The sequence below is a fragment of the Watersipora subatra genome, chromosome 11 (assembly GCF_963576615.1).
Source record: "Watersipora subatra chromosome 11, tzWatSuba1.1, whole genome shotgun sequence".
In the NCBI taxonomy this organism is placed as follows: Eukaryota; Metazoa; Bryozoa; class Gymnolaemata; order Cheilostomatida; family Watersiporidae; genus Watersipora; species Watersipora subatra.
In genome coordinates, this window is record NC_088718.1 from 14346044 (window position 1) to 14360771 (window position 14728).

The 14728-nt window shown below is 34.2% G+C and overlaps 1 protein-coding gene across 1 annotated transcript in view; it reads left to right on the forward strand.

The window, feature by feature from the left end:
• The first annotated feature begins 1699 nt into the window (after nt 1-1699).
• LOC137408844 (uncharacterized) overlaps nt 1700-14728 on the forward strand; it is a 33299-nt gene continuing 20270 nt past the window's right edge. The window contains exons 1-4 of the mRNA XM_068095425.1: nt 1700-1807; nt 2593-2739; nt 8852-8967; nt 13461-13569. Coding sequence (XP_067951526.1) covers nt 1747-1807; nt 2593-2739; nt 8852-8967; nt 13461-13569 — 433 coding nt within the window. The 5' untranslated portion in view covers nt 1700-1746. The remainder of the gene's footprint in view (nt 1808-2592; nt 2740-8851; nt 8968-13460; nt 13570-14728) is intronic.

Here is a 14728-nt window from a genome sequence, read left to right on the forward strand (position 1 = left end):
TTCGCAAAGTAAAACTACTAACAAATATTTTTTCATCTACAATAAAGCAAAATCATTTCATTATTAAAAGAGCGGAACTACCTGTTGGTCGTGTATCTGCATCTAGCGGGGTCAAGCTTAGAATAAAATATAACTTTCGATAATACTTCAACTCATGACATGCAGATTGGTAGGCCGACGCTGTAACATATATCAATAATTGCGCAGCTACTCAATTCTCTGTTTTGTCGACACATCTAACGAACTAGCACGATGAACTAGAATGTTGCCAAAGTTTGATATATAATTGATATAATGCTACACGCACGTCATTTTTTTTTATCGCAAGTGCAGTGAGATAGGTCATCATTCAAATCAAATTTGAGAACTCGCCCGACTTGAAACTACGTTATCTGGAATTTTTTTAAGTAGTACGAAGTGAAAACTTTCCATAAATTTTTTACGTTATCTGGAATTTATGTTATAGGAAGTATACATTATAGGAGCGTCTACTGTGTAGTAATATATATAATATATATTACTATTTATAACAATAAGTATGATATAATACGTTGCTATATAATATAGAGCTGGTGTACTCACCAAGAGTTTAGGTGTCGCTGTACTTTGGTAGCAAGTGTTGTAGCGCAATTATATTCTACCCCTCAGTTTATGTCTTCCATACATAATGATGTCATCAATGAAAACTTTACAGCCAGCGTAAAATGCCAAATAACTAATAACTGAGTGACATGGCTGCGCAATGAAGCAATTGTACCTATTATCATTATTATATCATATTATAATAATGATAACCACAATAGTAGTAGAGACAATGAGGATAATAATGGTAATGACAAGACTGTTGATAGTTCTCATAAGAGCAATAATAATTATACCGATGAAAATAAGAACAGGAGTAATTGATGTGTGTGTTAAAATAATAATTAATTAATTAAAAGAAGTAATTAATTGCTTGTGTGTTAAAATAAGATTGCAACACACAAACAGTTAAGATAATATAAACTAGAAAATCCAACCCTATACCAAAGTCAGGAAGGCAAAAAACCCCAAACTATAGATGTAACCATATCTCGAGATAAAGGCATAAAAGGTGCAGATTGAAAAACATTAAGAGTTGATATTTGAATTTAGAAGTTGGGAAGAGTAGAGTGTCAAAAGCTGTGATGAGAAATGGTGACCCTATCAAGCTTCTCTTGTGCTGATCTAACGTGATTCTAGGTTAGTTAATTTACCTTTTAATAGTTTCATGTTGCTAATAAACTACTCTCTTATTCTTAGAAGCCAAACCAGGAAGTGGCCTTGTGTTTGCCACACGTTTCTTTGCCTGATACAACTAAGGATTAAGGAGTTTACTGCACATAACTTAGTAAGTTTAGCCAATGTGAGATAGTGCCACTAATTCATCAGAGGTGGGTGTGACGAGATGTGCTAGACAAGCCCAACTATTAGCATAAAACAGAAATGCCATTAACATATTAACATTAACATATTATCATATCTCGCCCTGGTTCAAATGTCGTTTTGACGATATATTATTAAATGAAACTGGCAAGGCAGGTATTAGCCATTCAAGGTTGCATACTTGCAGAACTCAAACAATGAAATGGGAGGTTCCTTACACATAAGAAACACAAATTTTAATATGCTGAACAGATTTGGTGAAGCGTGACCCAGAGACATAAAGGCGTGAGAAATAAACAAGGTCTCAGAAGACTGAAAAGGGCAGCTGGAGAGAGAGTCATTATGGGACGAGAGTGTCTTATCACACTGTTGTTGTTAGTTGTAACAGTTGAAAATGTGCAAGGTGGGTTACTCTACATTAGAGATACATAAGGATATCACGTGAAAGCTTATATGTTTTTGTTAAATCTATCTAATGTGTATATAATCTGATGTGTCTAACACACAGCCTTTATTCTAATTCAAATACAGTTTGTATATATACTTTTATTGGGCAGCCTGTACAACTTTTTATAAAAAATGTTTTACATATGATGCCACAAAAATATATTGATTAACAGAAAGAAAAGTATTTCTATGCGGTGTCATAAATGCAAAATGCAGTTTTGCCAAATAATTGTTTAATAAAAGGTAATCTTTGTTTAGCAAATAAGAGATAAAAATTTTAAAAACTAAGCTACATTAAAGTTTGCTTAAACAATGGCTTTTATGTGATTTTGTTGCAAATATATGAGGGGTAAGTATAAAGACTTTGTGACTCACATTAAAATGATGGTGCTATTTTATTACAAGAGACAACAAGTTAAGATGTGACTATCTGCAATGTCTACCTACCACATCATTTTATCATATATATATATATATATATATATATGTATATATATATATATATATATATATATATATATAATTTATATATATATAATTTATATCATTTATATATATATATCATATATATATATCATTTTATATATATATAATATAATCTATATACATATATACAGCCCATTTCTCGGTGCAAAACACATAGATGTACAGACTTAAGAGAAAGCATATATTATAAGGGCTTAGAGTGACATACACTTTTTCCTAGACTGATAACTTAGTCAACGAATATTCTACTTTTAGGGGGTGTCTGTGTACCTATGATCAAGAATGGCCAGAAGTTTACTGTCAACCATAACTGGCTTGAAGGTGTTGAAACTGGGAAGCGAAAAATTCTACTTAAGGGTGACAGCTTTGTGCTGAACTTCACCACAGACGGCCCCTTGAAAAGTAATTCTAGCCTAAATATACTTTTTCTGTAGTCTGAAGCTGCATTCACGCTAGCCGATTCACAAACAGAGTTTTTGTGGTAAATTTCTAAATGATTTTATATTTAGATTATCGGTCCGGTTTTCTCTGTTCATGCAAAGACAATTTTGAGCCAAGAATGGGTGATTTTGCCAGTTTTTATTTGCGATGTCAAATAAACTGATAGATTTTTAGTGAATCAAGCTTTACATTTTCTGAACAACTGTTTTTTACGAAGTTCCCCTAAACATTTTTAGCAAGTTTACCCGTAATTTTGCACTGCCCAGTTCATCACGAATGATGGATAACTATAGGGTTGACATTTCACGAACAGCATCTGCTTTAGGGCTTGTCCATAAATTCAATGAAAAATGAACCGATTTCAAAAATGTTATTTTCTGGTACAGACACTGTGTGCACTGTTCAGAATATTCTGAGGTCTCAAAAAATATATAACTCATCATTGTGTTGTGTATATCTTAGTTGTACCATACAATTGAAGTTAGGAGTTATCTAAGCGCTCTTGAGATTTTATTTTCATGGTAATATTTTAATCGCTAATATTAAGCAAACTAAAAATGCCAATTGAGTAGAAATTATTTCATTCTGTTTGTTACACTGTTTCAGATTATGGGAAACATAAAAACAATCAAAAATGTAAATCCTCTATCTATAGTACACTTTTACATCTAGTAGCTTTTTAACTGTCACACGACTAACCAAAAACATTGACAAATTACTCTAGCATCCATACTGTTCAAGTCTCAGTATTTTTATTTTAAGCTCTCTTAGCATTCACCATGAAGGCATCACAGAACAATTTTTTGGCTTCTAAGTTCAAAAGGGTGGCTGTGGGATGGTTAGCTATGTGACAGGTTAGTCGCGAGACACCCCCAGGTTGGTGTTTAGCTGCCTTCATAATCCAAATTAATCACATAATTAACCCTTGTTAGCATACAGCGCTGTTCCTTATGATATTTTCATTCAATATAAATGGTATATAAAAGGATAAAAAAAGTTTGTTAATAGATTTTTAAGATCTGAACCTAAAATGTAATACACTACTGGCAGACTGGCTAACCAGCTCAAAATTGGTCCGTCTGACCATTTGATAATCAAAGGAGGTGTTATGCGTTGCGTACAACGTTGCGTCCCTACATAAAGACACAGTACATGTGCTAAAAATCAGTATAACCTTGTTCATCATGAGACGCAGTCGACCCATGACCAATGCTGAAAAAGTGAGAGCTCACAAAGAGCGTATAAAGATGGATCCTGAAAAGTATGAAGATTTTAAAAGAAAGAAAGCAGAACAATCAAAGATTTATAGACAGAAGAGAAAAGTCAATATGACAGAGGATGAACTAGAGCTACAAAGAGCTAACAACAGAGACCGAAAGCAAAAGCAGAGGGACCTGAAACGTAAAGCTATGACGGTTAAACTTACACAAGGTATGTATTGATGGGGACAGCAAAAGTAGAAACCTAGGAGAGTATGGTAACAAGTTAGTAATAAATCTCACAGGAATAATGTTTGGAGATTTGCGGACTGGAGCTGACTGTTCTATGGTGGTTGGTGTATTACTTGGAAAATATTTTTGATCTTTGATTTGTTTTTATTTCAGGTCCTTCTCCCTTTGGCTCTGCACAGTCTGCTGGAAAAGCATTGAGGAAAGCAGAAGCAGCTCTACCAAAAAGTCCGAGGAAATCAGCTCATGTACTCAGTCGTCTCATTGATCAGTACGTTCCAGATGTGTCAAGCACAAGTGACTCTTGCTCACGAGGAAGGAAAGCACTTGGAGATGATATCATCAAAAAGGTCACTGACTTCTATGAAAATGATGACATCAGGAAAAAGATTCTATCAAGGTCAAAGGTGAGCTGGTCCAGAAACGCCATCTGTACAACAACATCAGTGAGACGTATGAACTTTACAGAGCTGACAACCCCGATGATGTAATCAGTCGGAGTAAGTTTGCAGCTCTTAGACCCACTCATCTGCTGCCATTCAATGAGGTTTCCCACACTGTCTGTGTCTGTCCCATCCATGAAAACTTCCGATTTCTGGTTGAGGCTCTTAAAAGAACAGGAAATGACTTGCCAAGCACTGGAAGAGAACTGATTGACTCATGTGTATGCAGCAGAGAAAACCCCATCTGTATGATGATTGAAGGCACTTCATGTGTTGGTTGCAAGGGACCCGAAAAAGTCTACAACACCCCGAGCTTTTCAGAGACAGCACAACTTCAATGGTACAGATGGTCAACAGTTGAAGGGAGAAGCTTGAAGACCAAACAGAATGGCACAGCAGAAGAAGCAATGAATGCACTCCAAGAGCAATGGAAGGCCTATCTCAACCACTGCTTCTATAAAGATCACCAGTTCAAGTACTTTGGCCAGAAAAGATCTAGCTTGGCTGATGATGACTGCATCATTCAAGTGGATTTCTCTGAGAACTACCAAACTAGCTATCAAGATGAAATACAGTCAGCTCACTTCACCTACAAACAAGTCACCATCTTTTATTTGCTGTGTTTGGTTCAAAGGAAGTGTGAAATCTTATGCTGTGGTTTCTGACTACCTTCAACATGACAAGTACGCTGTGTTAACCTTCCTCCAGACATTGATCTCTAAAGTAAAGCAGCAAAGTCCACAAGTTTCTTCACTCTATTTGTTCTCTGATGGTGCTGCATCACAGTTCAAGCAAAAATTCATACTCTCTAAACTCAATCACATCAAGCAGTCCAATGACCTCAACCATCTTGAGTGGAACTTTTTTGCTACCTCTCATGGCAAAGGAGCAGTCGATGGTGGAGGTGGTAGTCTGAAGAGGCAGGTGTGGAGACTGGTGAAAGCTAGAAGAGAGACAGTAGATGATGCGGCATCATTCTGTAGAGTTGCCAAAGCTCACTCCAACATAGAGATATTGGAAATAAATACTGCTGAGATCAACAGCAACAAAGACTTCCTTGACAAGCGCTGGGAGAACGTCAAAGGGCTACCAGCTTTGCAGAAAATACATTATGTTATGGCTAGCGGTAATGAATCTGTGAGATACTCCACCGTCGCTGGAATGAACACAAAGTGTCATCTGTTCAAAGCTGCCAGCAGACAAAGAGGCCACATGATTGATAATGACATTGTTGATGACCTTTGATTGTGTAAAACACTAGTGTTATCAGCTATCTTATAAGTATCATAAATATAACTTAAGTATTCTGCCTTTTTTCTCTATATTTTACATGGAGTGTCACAGAAGTCACACGACTAATTTTTAAAGGTCACGCGGCTAACTGTTTTTAATTGAATTAATATGACAATTAAAATTGTTTGATCAAAACTAAAAGTCGACTTGTCTTTTTGAACACCTAGTTGATAGTAAATTAGCAGTGATTTTACTATAGGGTGTTTCAATTCACAGAAATAATACACCAAACACAATGGCTCCTTTTAAGCAGAATTCTCTGAATCACACGACTAACCTCTAATTACACATGGTATTTCTTTTATTTAACAATTGGCCTAAATCCAACTTATCAAGGCTCAAGTTGGCCTCAAACACTGCGTAAAATTGTTCAAAAATTATAAATTCAGAATATTTTAAATGATTGTATTGCTAGAAAACCCATACAAAAGTCACACGACTAATTATAGACAAGCCCTTTAATTATTATAGCAGCGGCGTCAGTAGTAACCAGAAACCAGAAATTGAGCAATAGGCCTCAAGCACGAATAAGTGTTTGGGCATATAGTCTTCTTGCTAACAGGGACTCCAGACAAGATTAGAAGGTAGTATTGTTCCTGATATACAGTATCTGGTGCCAGAGTAAGAGGAACTTTTGCTAACTACTTTAGGATGAACGAAACTATCTTGAAGTATTGTGTGGTTTCTCTCCTTATTATTTGATGACTCTTATTAGTGTGATGAGCAATTTTCTAACAGCAGAGATTCACTGTGAAGAGTGACTTCATTGGCTACTGAAATTGAAAATTGGTGTAGAATTTTCCACTGGTTGGGCTTAGCTCGATAAAATCTCTTTCTGGGAAAAATCAGTCACGGGTAAATTTGCTTTTTTCACACGAGGTGATTTTCGGCCTCAATTCTGTATGTAGTACATGTATACAGTAAACATGTACACATGCTAGAGACAGTACTGTCTCGGCTATTGAAGCCTCGTCAGTGTAGTATATATATATATATATATATATATATATATATATATATATATATATATATATATATATATATATATATAACTCTATATACATTTATACAATATATACAGTATACCGTATATATACTATAAACTGTATATATTACGTGTAAATATATAAACATATACAGTAGACGCTCCTATAAAATATACCTCCTATAACGTAAATTCCGAATAGCGTAAAAAGTTTATGCAAAGTTTTTGCTTTATAATTTCAATAATTTCAAATTTAAATTCCATATAACGTAAAGTGCCAAGCAGGGGCAGCTTCTCAAATTCAATTTGAATAGTAACATACTTTGCAGCACTTGCGAAAAAAATGACATATGTATAGCGTTATATCTATTATATATGCAACTTCCATGACATTTTAGCGTGTTGCGATAAATTGTCCAATGTGTCGACAAAACAGAGAACAGGTAGCTGCGCAATTATTCATAAATGCAAAGAGGATCAGTTGATGCAGCGTCGGTCTACCAATCTGAATATCACGAGTCGGGGTATCATCGAAAGTTATTTTTTATTCTAACCTTGACCCTCTAGATACAGATTGACAACGATCAAGTAGTACCGCTTTTTTATTGTAAAAGTATTTTGTTGTTTTACTTTGATGTAAACACAAAACATTTGTTACTGGATTTACTTTACAGAATATACTGCTGTTTAGAAAAAATAAACAAATCGTTGTAAATGAACGTCAAAAATGTGTGCTCCCCATCAACTTATCATAAAATTCACGCAATCATGGTCTATAAAGCCGGTGAGACGGATAAGAAAAAAGACAAAAGGTTTTGATGCAAGCCATTATTACTGCAACTGAACGGTTTATTTATGTTGTAGGAGCCATAGAGTTATCACTCTAGGGGGAGATAACTCTATGGTAGGAGCGCCTAATTCATTTTAATAGTACTTGCTGAGAGCTGGCAAATAGTGACCTACTTCCTTGTTCCAGTTTTTGCTATTGATGGGTAGAAAATGTACTATAAATACACCTCATGCTATAAATAGATGTGCTAGTACAATAAATAGTAAACATCATATGAGCAGAAGTTGTTTACTTTGGAAGTTGTCTTCTTTATTATTATTTATTATACTGTTATATCGTGTTTGTTATAACGCTATTATAGTTTATACCCACAAAATAACCTAGTTGAAAATTTTTTTTTGTTGAGATGTATATGTGTATGGCTTCAAAGAAGTACATTTAACCCGTTTTAATTTGACTATATTAATATTTTCTACTCAGTTTTCTGTTTCCGCAAGCAGGCAACGCGTTGATATATGTTTCTAAAAATTTGGTTAAATTTTCAGCTGGCTTTAAAACATAATTTACTGCTCTTGCCATTCACTAAAAATGCAATACCAGAAAAGAAAAAGCATTTTGATAGTCTATATACAGATATTATTAAAAATGATCAATGTAAATTTTATCTTTTATTGTTACATAACCTGTATACTGTAGATTGTTTGAGTGATATTTGAATAAATCTATAAAACATTTATATTAAACGTAACAAGCGAATAATTGTGAGTCAAAACTAGTCAACAATAAAATTCAACTCAGTTCAGTGTCTCACATATTGTACCATTCACATTCACAATTGTCAAAAGTTTTTTTAAAATGTACAATATTTAATTAAACAAAAAATACGATTGAATTCTTATCGCTGTGGTAAAAAAATGTATTTAGTTTTCTTTGTCATACATTCTTGCATGCGATCTTGGTAATAAAATTAGCCATGAGCACAGTTTACAGCCGAATGCCTTTCTTGTTAACAGATAAAACACTCAAGGCCATAACAGCTTCCTTAATTTGATCGAATTAGAAATTATTTCCTTAATTTCCTTAATTTAATCTGACACAAACAATATGTTTTTAGCGCTGTTCACAACTCAATTCTATAACTGTGAAGATGATGTAGTGGTCATAACAACAGCAATCGGCAATAATTTTATGGCTAACATACCTGAAAGATCAATAAAGCTGGGACCCTCTGTAAGTATGCCAATACTGAATCAAATCAATAAACTTTTTAGATGAAGAAAAATCATAATGATATTAAATCATAGCATGGGTTTTATAATTGGTATCTATGTTTTTGGTAAAAGCATCAGAAAAAAAACAATTGTAAAACTAACCAAAATTTTAAACCAATGTGATTTTCAACGAGATGGTCTCATTATTGTGTAACCTCTCGAACAATAAAAATTATAAAAAAGATTGCGTTATAAAAATAATGAACTGTTCAATTTTATATTGCGTGAAAATTTTTAATTTACAAATACAGTCAAACATAGATAACTCGAACTTCAAGGGACCGAGCAAAAGTGTTCGAATTATCAGAGCGTTCAAGTTATCAGAGCACTGTCACAAGTCCATATATTTACTTATTTATTAGTAGATACATGTACATATACAAACTATAATATAAATCAAAAGCACAAATGGCTTGTTTCAAATTAAATGCTTCTAATGTAAAGTTTAAAACGTTTTCACGAAAAAGTATAGAGATTTTTCTATCACTTGATATTGGTTTGTTGTTTGAGGTGATGTTATTGCCAGGACGTTTTTCAGATTGACATTGGCAAAACTTGATCGTTGTTGAAATGCTCAAAAGAAAAGACATTTTTTTCTTTTGGGGTTTTACCCACGATCAATTTTGCCGTTTTTTCTTGAAGTTTATGCAGATTACCTTACTTTACCTGGGATTCGTTAAGAGCAACACTCCGAGGCAGTTCAATTAGAAGTTTTACGAGGCTTTACGGTACATTCTATATCACTCACGCTTTTTTAATAGATACTTATTGAATGTACACACGTATTCTGTGTTTAGGTCAAACGATGAATAGTTTTTTGTAGCTCAGACAACGTATACGTTTAATTACAAAAATTTTTAAGACGTTTTAAACATTCAACATTCCGACGTTGATTCAACACGGAATCAACGTCGAAAAACTATTCATCACGGGCTAGCCGGGTCACGCACTCAAGGATTTTCGCCACGCACATACAAAACAACATGCGATTTTTGTTTTGTATGTGCGTGGCGAAAATCCTTGCGCGCGTGACCCGGCTAGCCCGTGCTATTCATCGTATCGCAGTATAAATCAAATTTCACCAAACTTTTAGAAAAGTCGTTGACAAAAATATTTTGCCGATGGTGGTAATAACGACGCTTATGAATTACGAAAAGATGAAGTTTACCTCTATGGCTTTGAATAAAGTAATTTTCTAAAGCGATAACAACCGTTTCGGTAGCCGTTGGAGAAAAAAACAGTTCGAATTAACAGTGTTGAGTTCGAGTTATCTATAGCAATTTATCATTACGTGGGAACGGACCAAAGGAAATGTTCGAATTAACCATGTGTTCGAGCTATCCGTGGACGAGTTATCCATGTTTGACTGTATACGCTCTTATTAACCTCATATATATATATATATATATATATATATATATATATATATATATATAACCAATATAACCATGTGAATTAACCATGTGTTCGAGCTATCCGTGGACGAGTTATCCATGTTTGACGGTATACGCTCTTATTAACCTCATATATATATATATATATATATATATATATATATATATATATATATATATATATATATATATATATATATATATGAGGGTAATAAGAGCGTATACAGTCAAACATGGATAACTCGTCCACGGATAGCTCGAACACATGGTTAATTCGAACATTTCCTTTGGTCCGTTCCCACGTAATGATAAATTGCTATAGATAACTCGAACTCAACACTGTTAATTCGAACTGTTTTTTTCTCCAACGGCTACCAAAACGGTTGTTATCGCTTTAGAAAATTACTTTATTCAAAGCCATAGAGGTAAACTTCATCTTTTCGTAATTCATAAGCGTCGTTATTACCACCATCGGCAAAATATTTTTGTCAACGACTTTTCTAAAAGTTTGGTGAAATTTGATTTATACTGCGATACGATGAATAGCACGGGCTAGCCGGGTCACGCGCGCAAGGATTTTCGCCACGCACATACAAAACAAAAATCGCATGTTGTTTTGTATTTGCGTGGCGAAAATCCTTGAGTGCGTGACCCGGCTAGCCCGTGATGAATAGTTTTCTGACGTTGATTCCGTGTTGAATCAACGTCGGAATGTTGAATGTTTAAAACGTCTTAAAAATTTTTGTAATTAAACGTATACGTTGTCTGAGCTACAAAAAACTATTCATCGTTTGACCTAAACACAGAATACGTGTGTACATTCAATAAGTATCTATTAAAAAAGCGTGAGTGATATAGAATGTACCGTAAAACCTCGTAAAACTTTTAATTGAACTGCCTCGGAGTGTTGCTCTTAACGAATCCCAGGTAAAGTAAGGTAATCTGCATAAACTTCAAGAAAAAACGGCAAAATTGATAGTGGGTAAAACCCCAAAAGAAAAAAATGTCTTTTCTTATGAGCATTTCAACAACGATCAAGTTTTGCCAATGTCAATCTGAAAAACGTCCTGGCAATAACATCACCTCAAACAACAAACCAATCTCAAGTGATAGAAAAATCTCTATACTTTTTCGTGAAAACATTTTAAACTTTACATTAGAAGCATTTAATTTGAAACAAGCCATTTGTGCTTTTGATTTATATTATAGTTTGTATATGTACATGTATCTACTAATAAATAAGTAAATATATGGACTTGTGACAGTGCTCTGATAACTTGAACGCTCTGATAATTCGAACACTTTTGCTCGGTCCCTTGAAGTTCGAGTTATCCATGTTTGACTGTATGTATATATACATTTATAGTATATATAGTATATATATATGTATATATACATTTATAGTATATATAGTATATATATATTTATATACATATACATAAATATATATATATTTATATATATATATATATGTTTTCTCTTTATATATGTATATGTATTTCTATTATACACGGTATTTGTTTTGTCATTTTATTATCTTTATACCTTATTACAACTTTTGAGGGCGCAGGAAAAAAATGGACCATGTTATCTATTGATAATTAACTCGTTCTGAGCGTTTCTAAAACCTTCAAATATATTATTATACATATTTTACTATAAGACATTGCAATACCCCTCTGGGCAAAAATTATTTTTTGAATTTATTTTACCCCTTTAAGGCAAATTAAATTAAAAAAAAATCGATAAGTTTTATGTTCACTATTGTGGTCGCAACACAAAACAATTTTATTAATGTTCATTAACTTATAATAAAAAGTGATCTGTAAAACCTTTTGAACAAACTAGGTATAATTAGATTACATCATTATTTACGAATTATTTTACTGTTACTGCCATGGTTTTAGTGACGAGTGTGCCGGAAAAGATCGATTGTCATAATGAGAATTACAATCCAGCTCGAAGTTACTAAATTATAATTTCAGTTTTTCTAGTGCTGTCCTGCCAGCGTCTGCCAGCGCCTGCCAGTGCCTGCCATCGCCTGCCAGCGCTTACTTTCCCTGTTCTGTGGCTAGTCAGTCATCATCACAGCCGAACTGGTGTCTCTTTTTTCTCGGTCTGTTAGAATTGAGTCGATTTCCTCAAGCCCTGCGGGTTGAGCAGCCTCCTTGTCGGCCAGGCAGTGCTGTGTCTAGCTGGTCTGTCAGACCTTTGGGCAAGCTAGAGGTTGGCTGGCATCCTCCACAATGTCATACCATATTTTTATGTAATAAGTACAGTAGATAGCTGAACTCTATTTTGATAAGCATGGTGTTTACAGAAGACAAAGAAAAGCTCATTGCCAACATATCACATTTGTACCAAAAAGGCACCACAAGCATTGTTATTTACTGTATTACCTTGCTTTCTAATTAATGATGTTGTATGAAGAACCTTGCTTCCAAGGTTCGACTGCAATAACAAATTCAGGGTTTTTGTTTGACTCCTGATGATTACCCTTTTTACATATAAAAAGAACTGTTGATTAAAAGCTTTCGCTTATTGGAATTCTATATATATATATATATATATATATATATATATCTCGATGTTTGTCCGTCTGTACTTTTGTATTTCTATACTGTATGGAAATAGTTTTATATTTTTGCAATGAAATGCTCTAAAAGATTTTTATTTCAACTTATTAACTTGTTAACTAAAGTGTAAAACACAAACTTGAATAAACAATGTTTCAGAAAGAACATCTTTCTAACTGTACATCAACTGGTTACTTAATCTGATACATAATATCGGCAAAGGTATTTTTTATTTTTTGTTTTTCGAAAAGCTTATTCGACAAAATGGGGCATTTAGGTAACAGTACATTGCATAAAGCACACGCACACAAAATAGTTAGTTCATTGCCGCTTCCTTTTAAATAAAAATAACTTTTGATAAAAGTCGCTTCGTGTGCATAGAAAATATATGCACCAACCGGAAAAACATAAAAATTGTTTTGAATTATCAAGCGTATGCCAAAAATAGCCATGTGCTTAATGATGAGATGTTTTTTTTAAAGAAAGGCCCAGAGTCCAGCTTCAGCTCTGATCATCCCACCATTTTCAAGTACGATTCAATTAATGCGTCAGATGGAAAAATAGGTGGTATAGAAAGCTTAGGCAAGCTGGGTAAGTCAAACTTTATTAGATGATAGGGTACCATGAGATTAATACTTTTGACAATATTTGAATTATGATAAGTCGGTGACTAGTTACATTCTGGACATACGACATGATGTTCCCTAGTTTGCTGTATGGTCTGGTCTGTATATCATTCTGGACATACGACATGATGTTCCCTAGTTTGCTGTATGGTCTGGTCTGTATGAGGTATTGGCAAGGTTTAAAATTATATGTAGAAAGTCGACACATTTTGCTGGTTTTGAAGATTATTGCTAGGGTATACTTCTTTAAAGCTTTTGCATATTTCCATTGTGAATTCTACATTTTACTAGAAGATGTTATATGCAGCTAGACCACCACCCTTGCATAGGTCAATAGGTCAATAGGTCAATAGGTCAATAGGTCAATAGGTCAATACTGCATTCATTTTAAAGGCTGCTGATTAATAATTACAGCGATTATATGCTAAAAGGTGTGCAAGTTTCAGCTTCTTCCTTCCTGCTGCCATATTGAAGCCAAACCTGCTGCAAATATCTTTTTAATAGTGTTTTGAAGGTCAATAGGTTAATAAACAAATTGGTCTGACATGAAAGGACTCACGAAACAATTTTTTCTTGTTTTTTCACTTTGACGATTGCAAAAGCAAGCAATTTAAAGCGTAAAATTATTTGAGTAAAAATTTGTGTTGTATTAAGTTATCTACTTACATGTGCTGTAGCAAAGAAAGACCTTCTTTTGTCTTGCAATCACCTTTATACTAACTTCTCTAATAAGTCATTACTATGTCACCAGCTTCTCATAACTTACCTTGACTACCTGTAACTGCTATGACTTCAAACCGATTATACAAAATGCTGATTCTCTTTTCTCAGACCTGAGAACTATTAGAATTACAAATGAACACACTCAGTAGCTCACTTCCCTGGTGGCATTTGTTACCTTACTCTGTTTAGTCCACCAACTCAACTGACCCACTGCCAACCTTGGGCTTTCCTGTACTGCCAACACCTTCACGAGCGTTTTTTACCACCACTACCTTACAATACAGGTTTTTTAGCCTCACTGCTGTCTTCCCTACCCTGTTCCTTCCTGCTGTCTTTCTCCATCTCCACAATGTCCACTCTCTCCTCACTGCCCTTTTTCTCCCAGTTTTCAACCATCACTA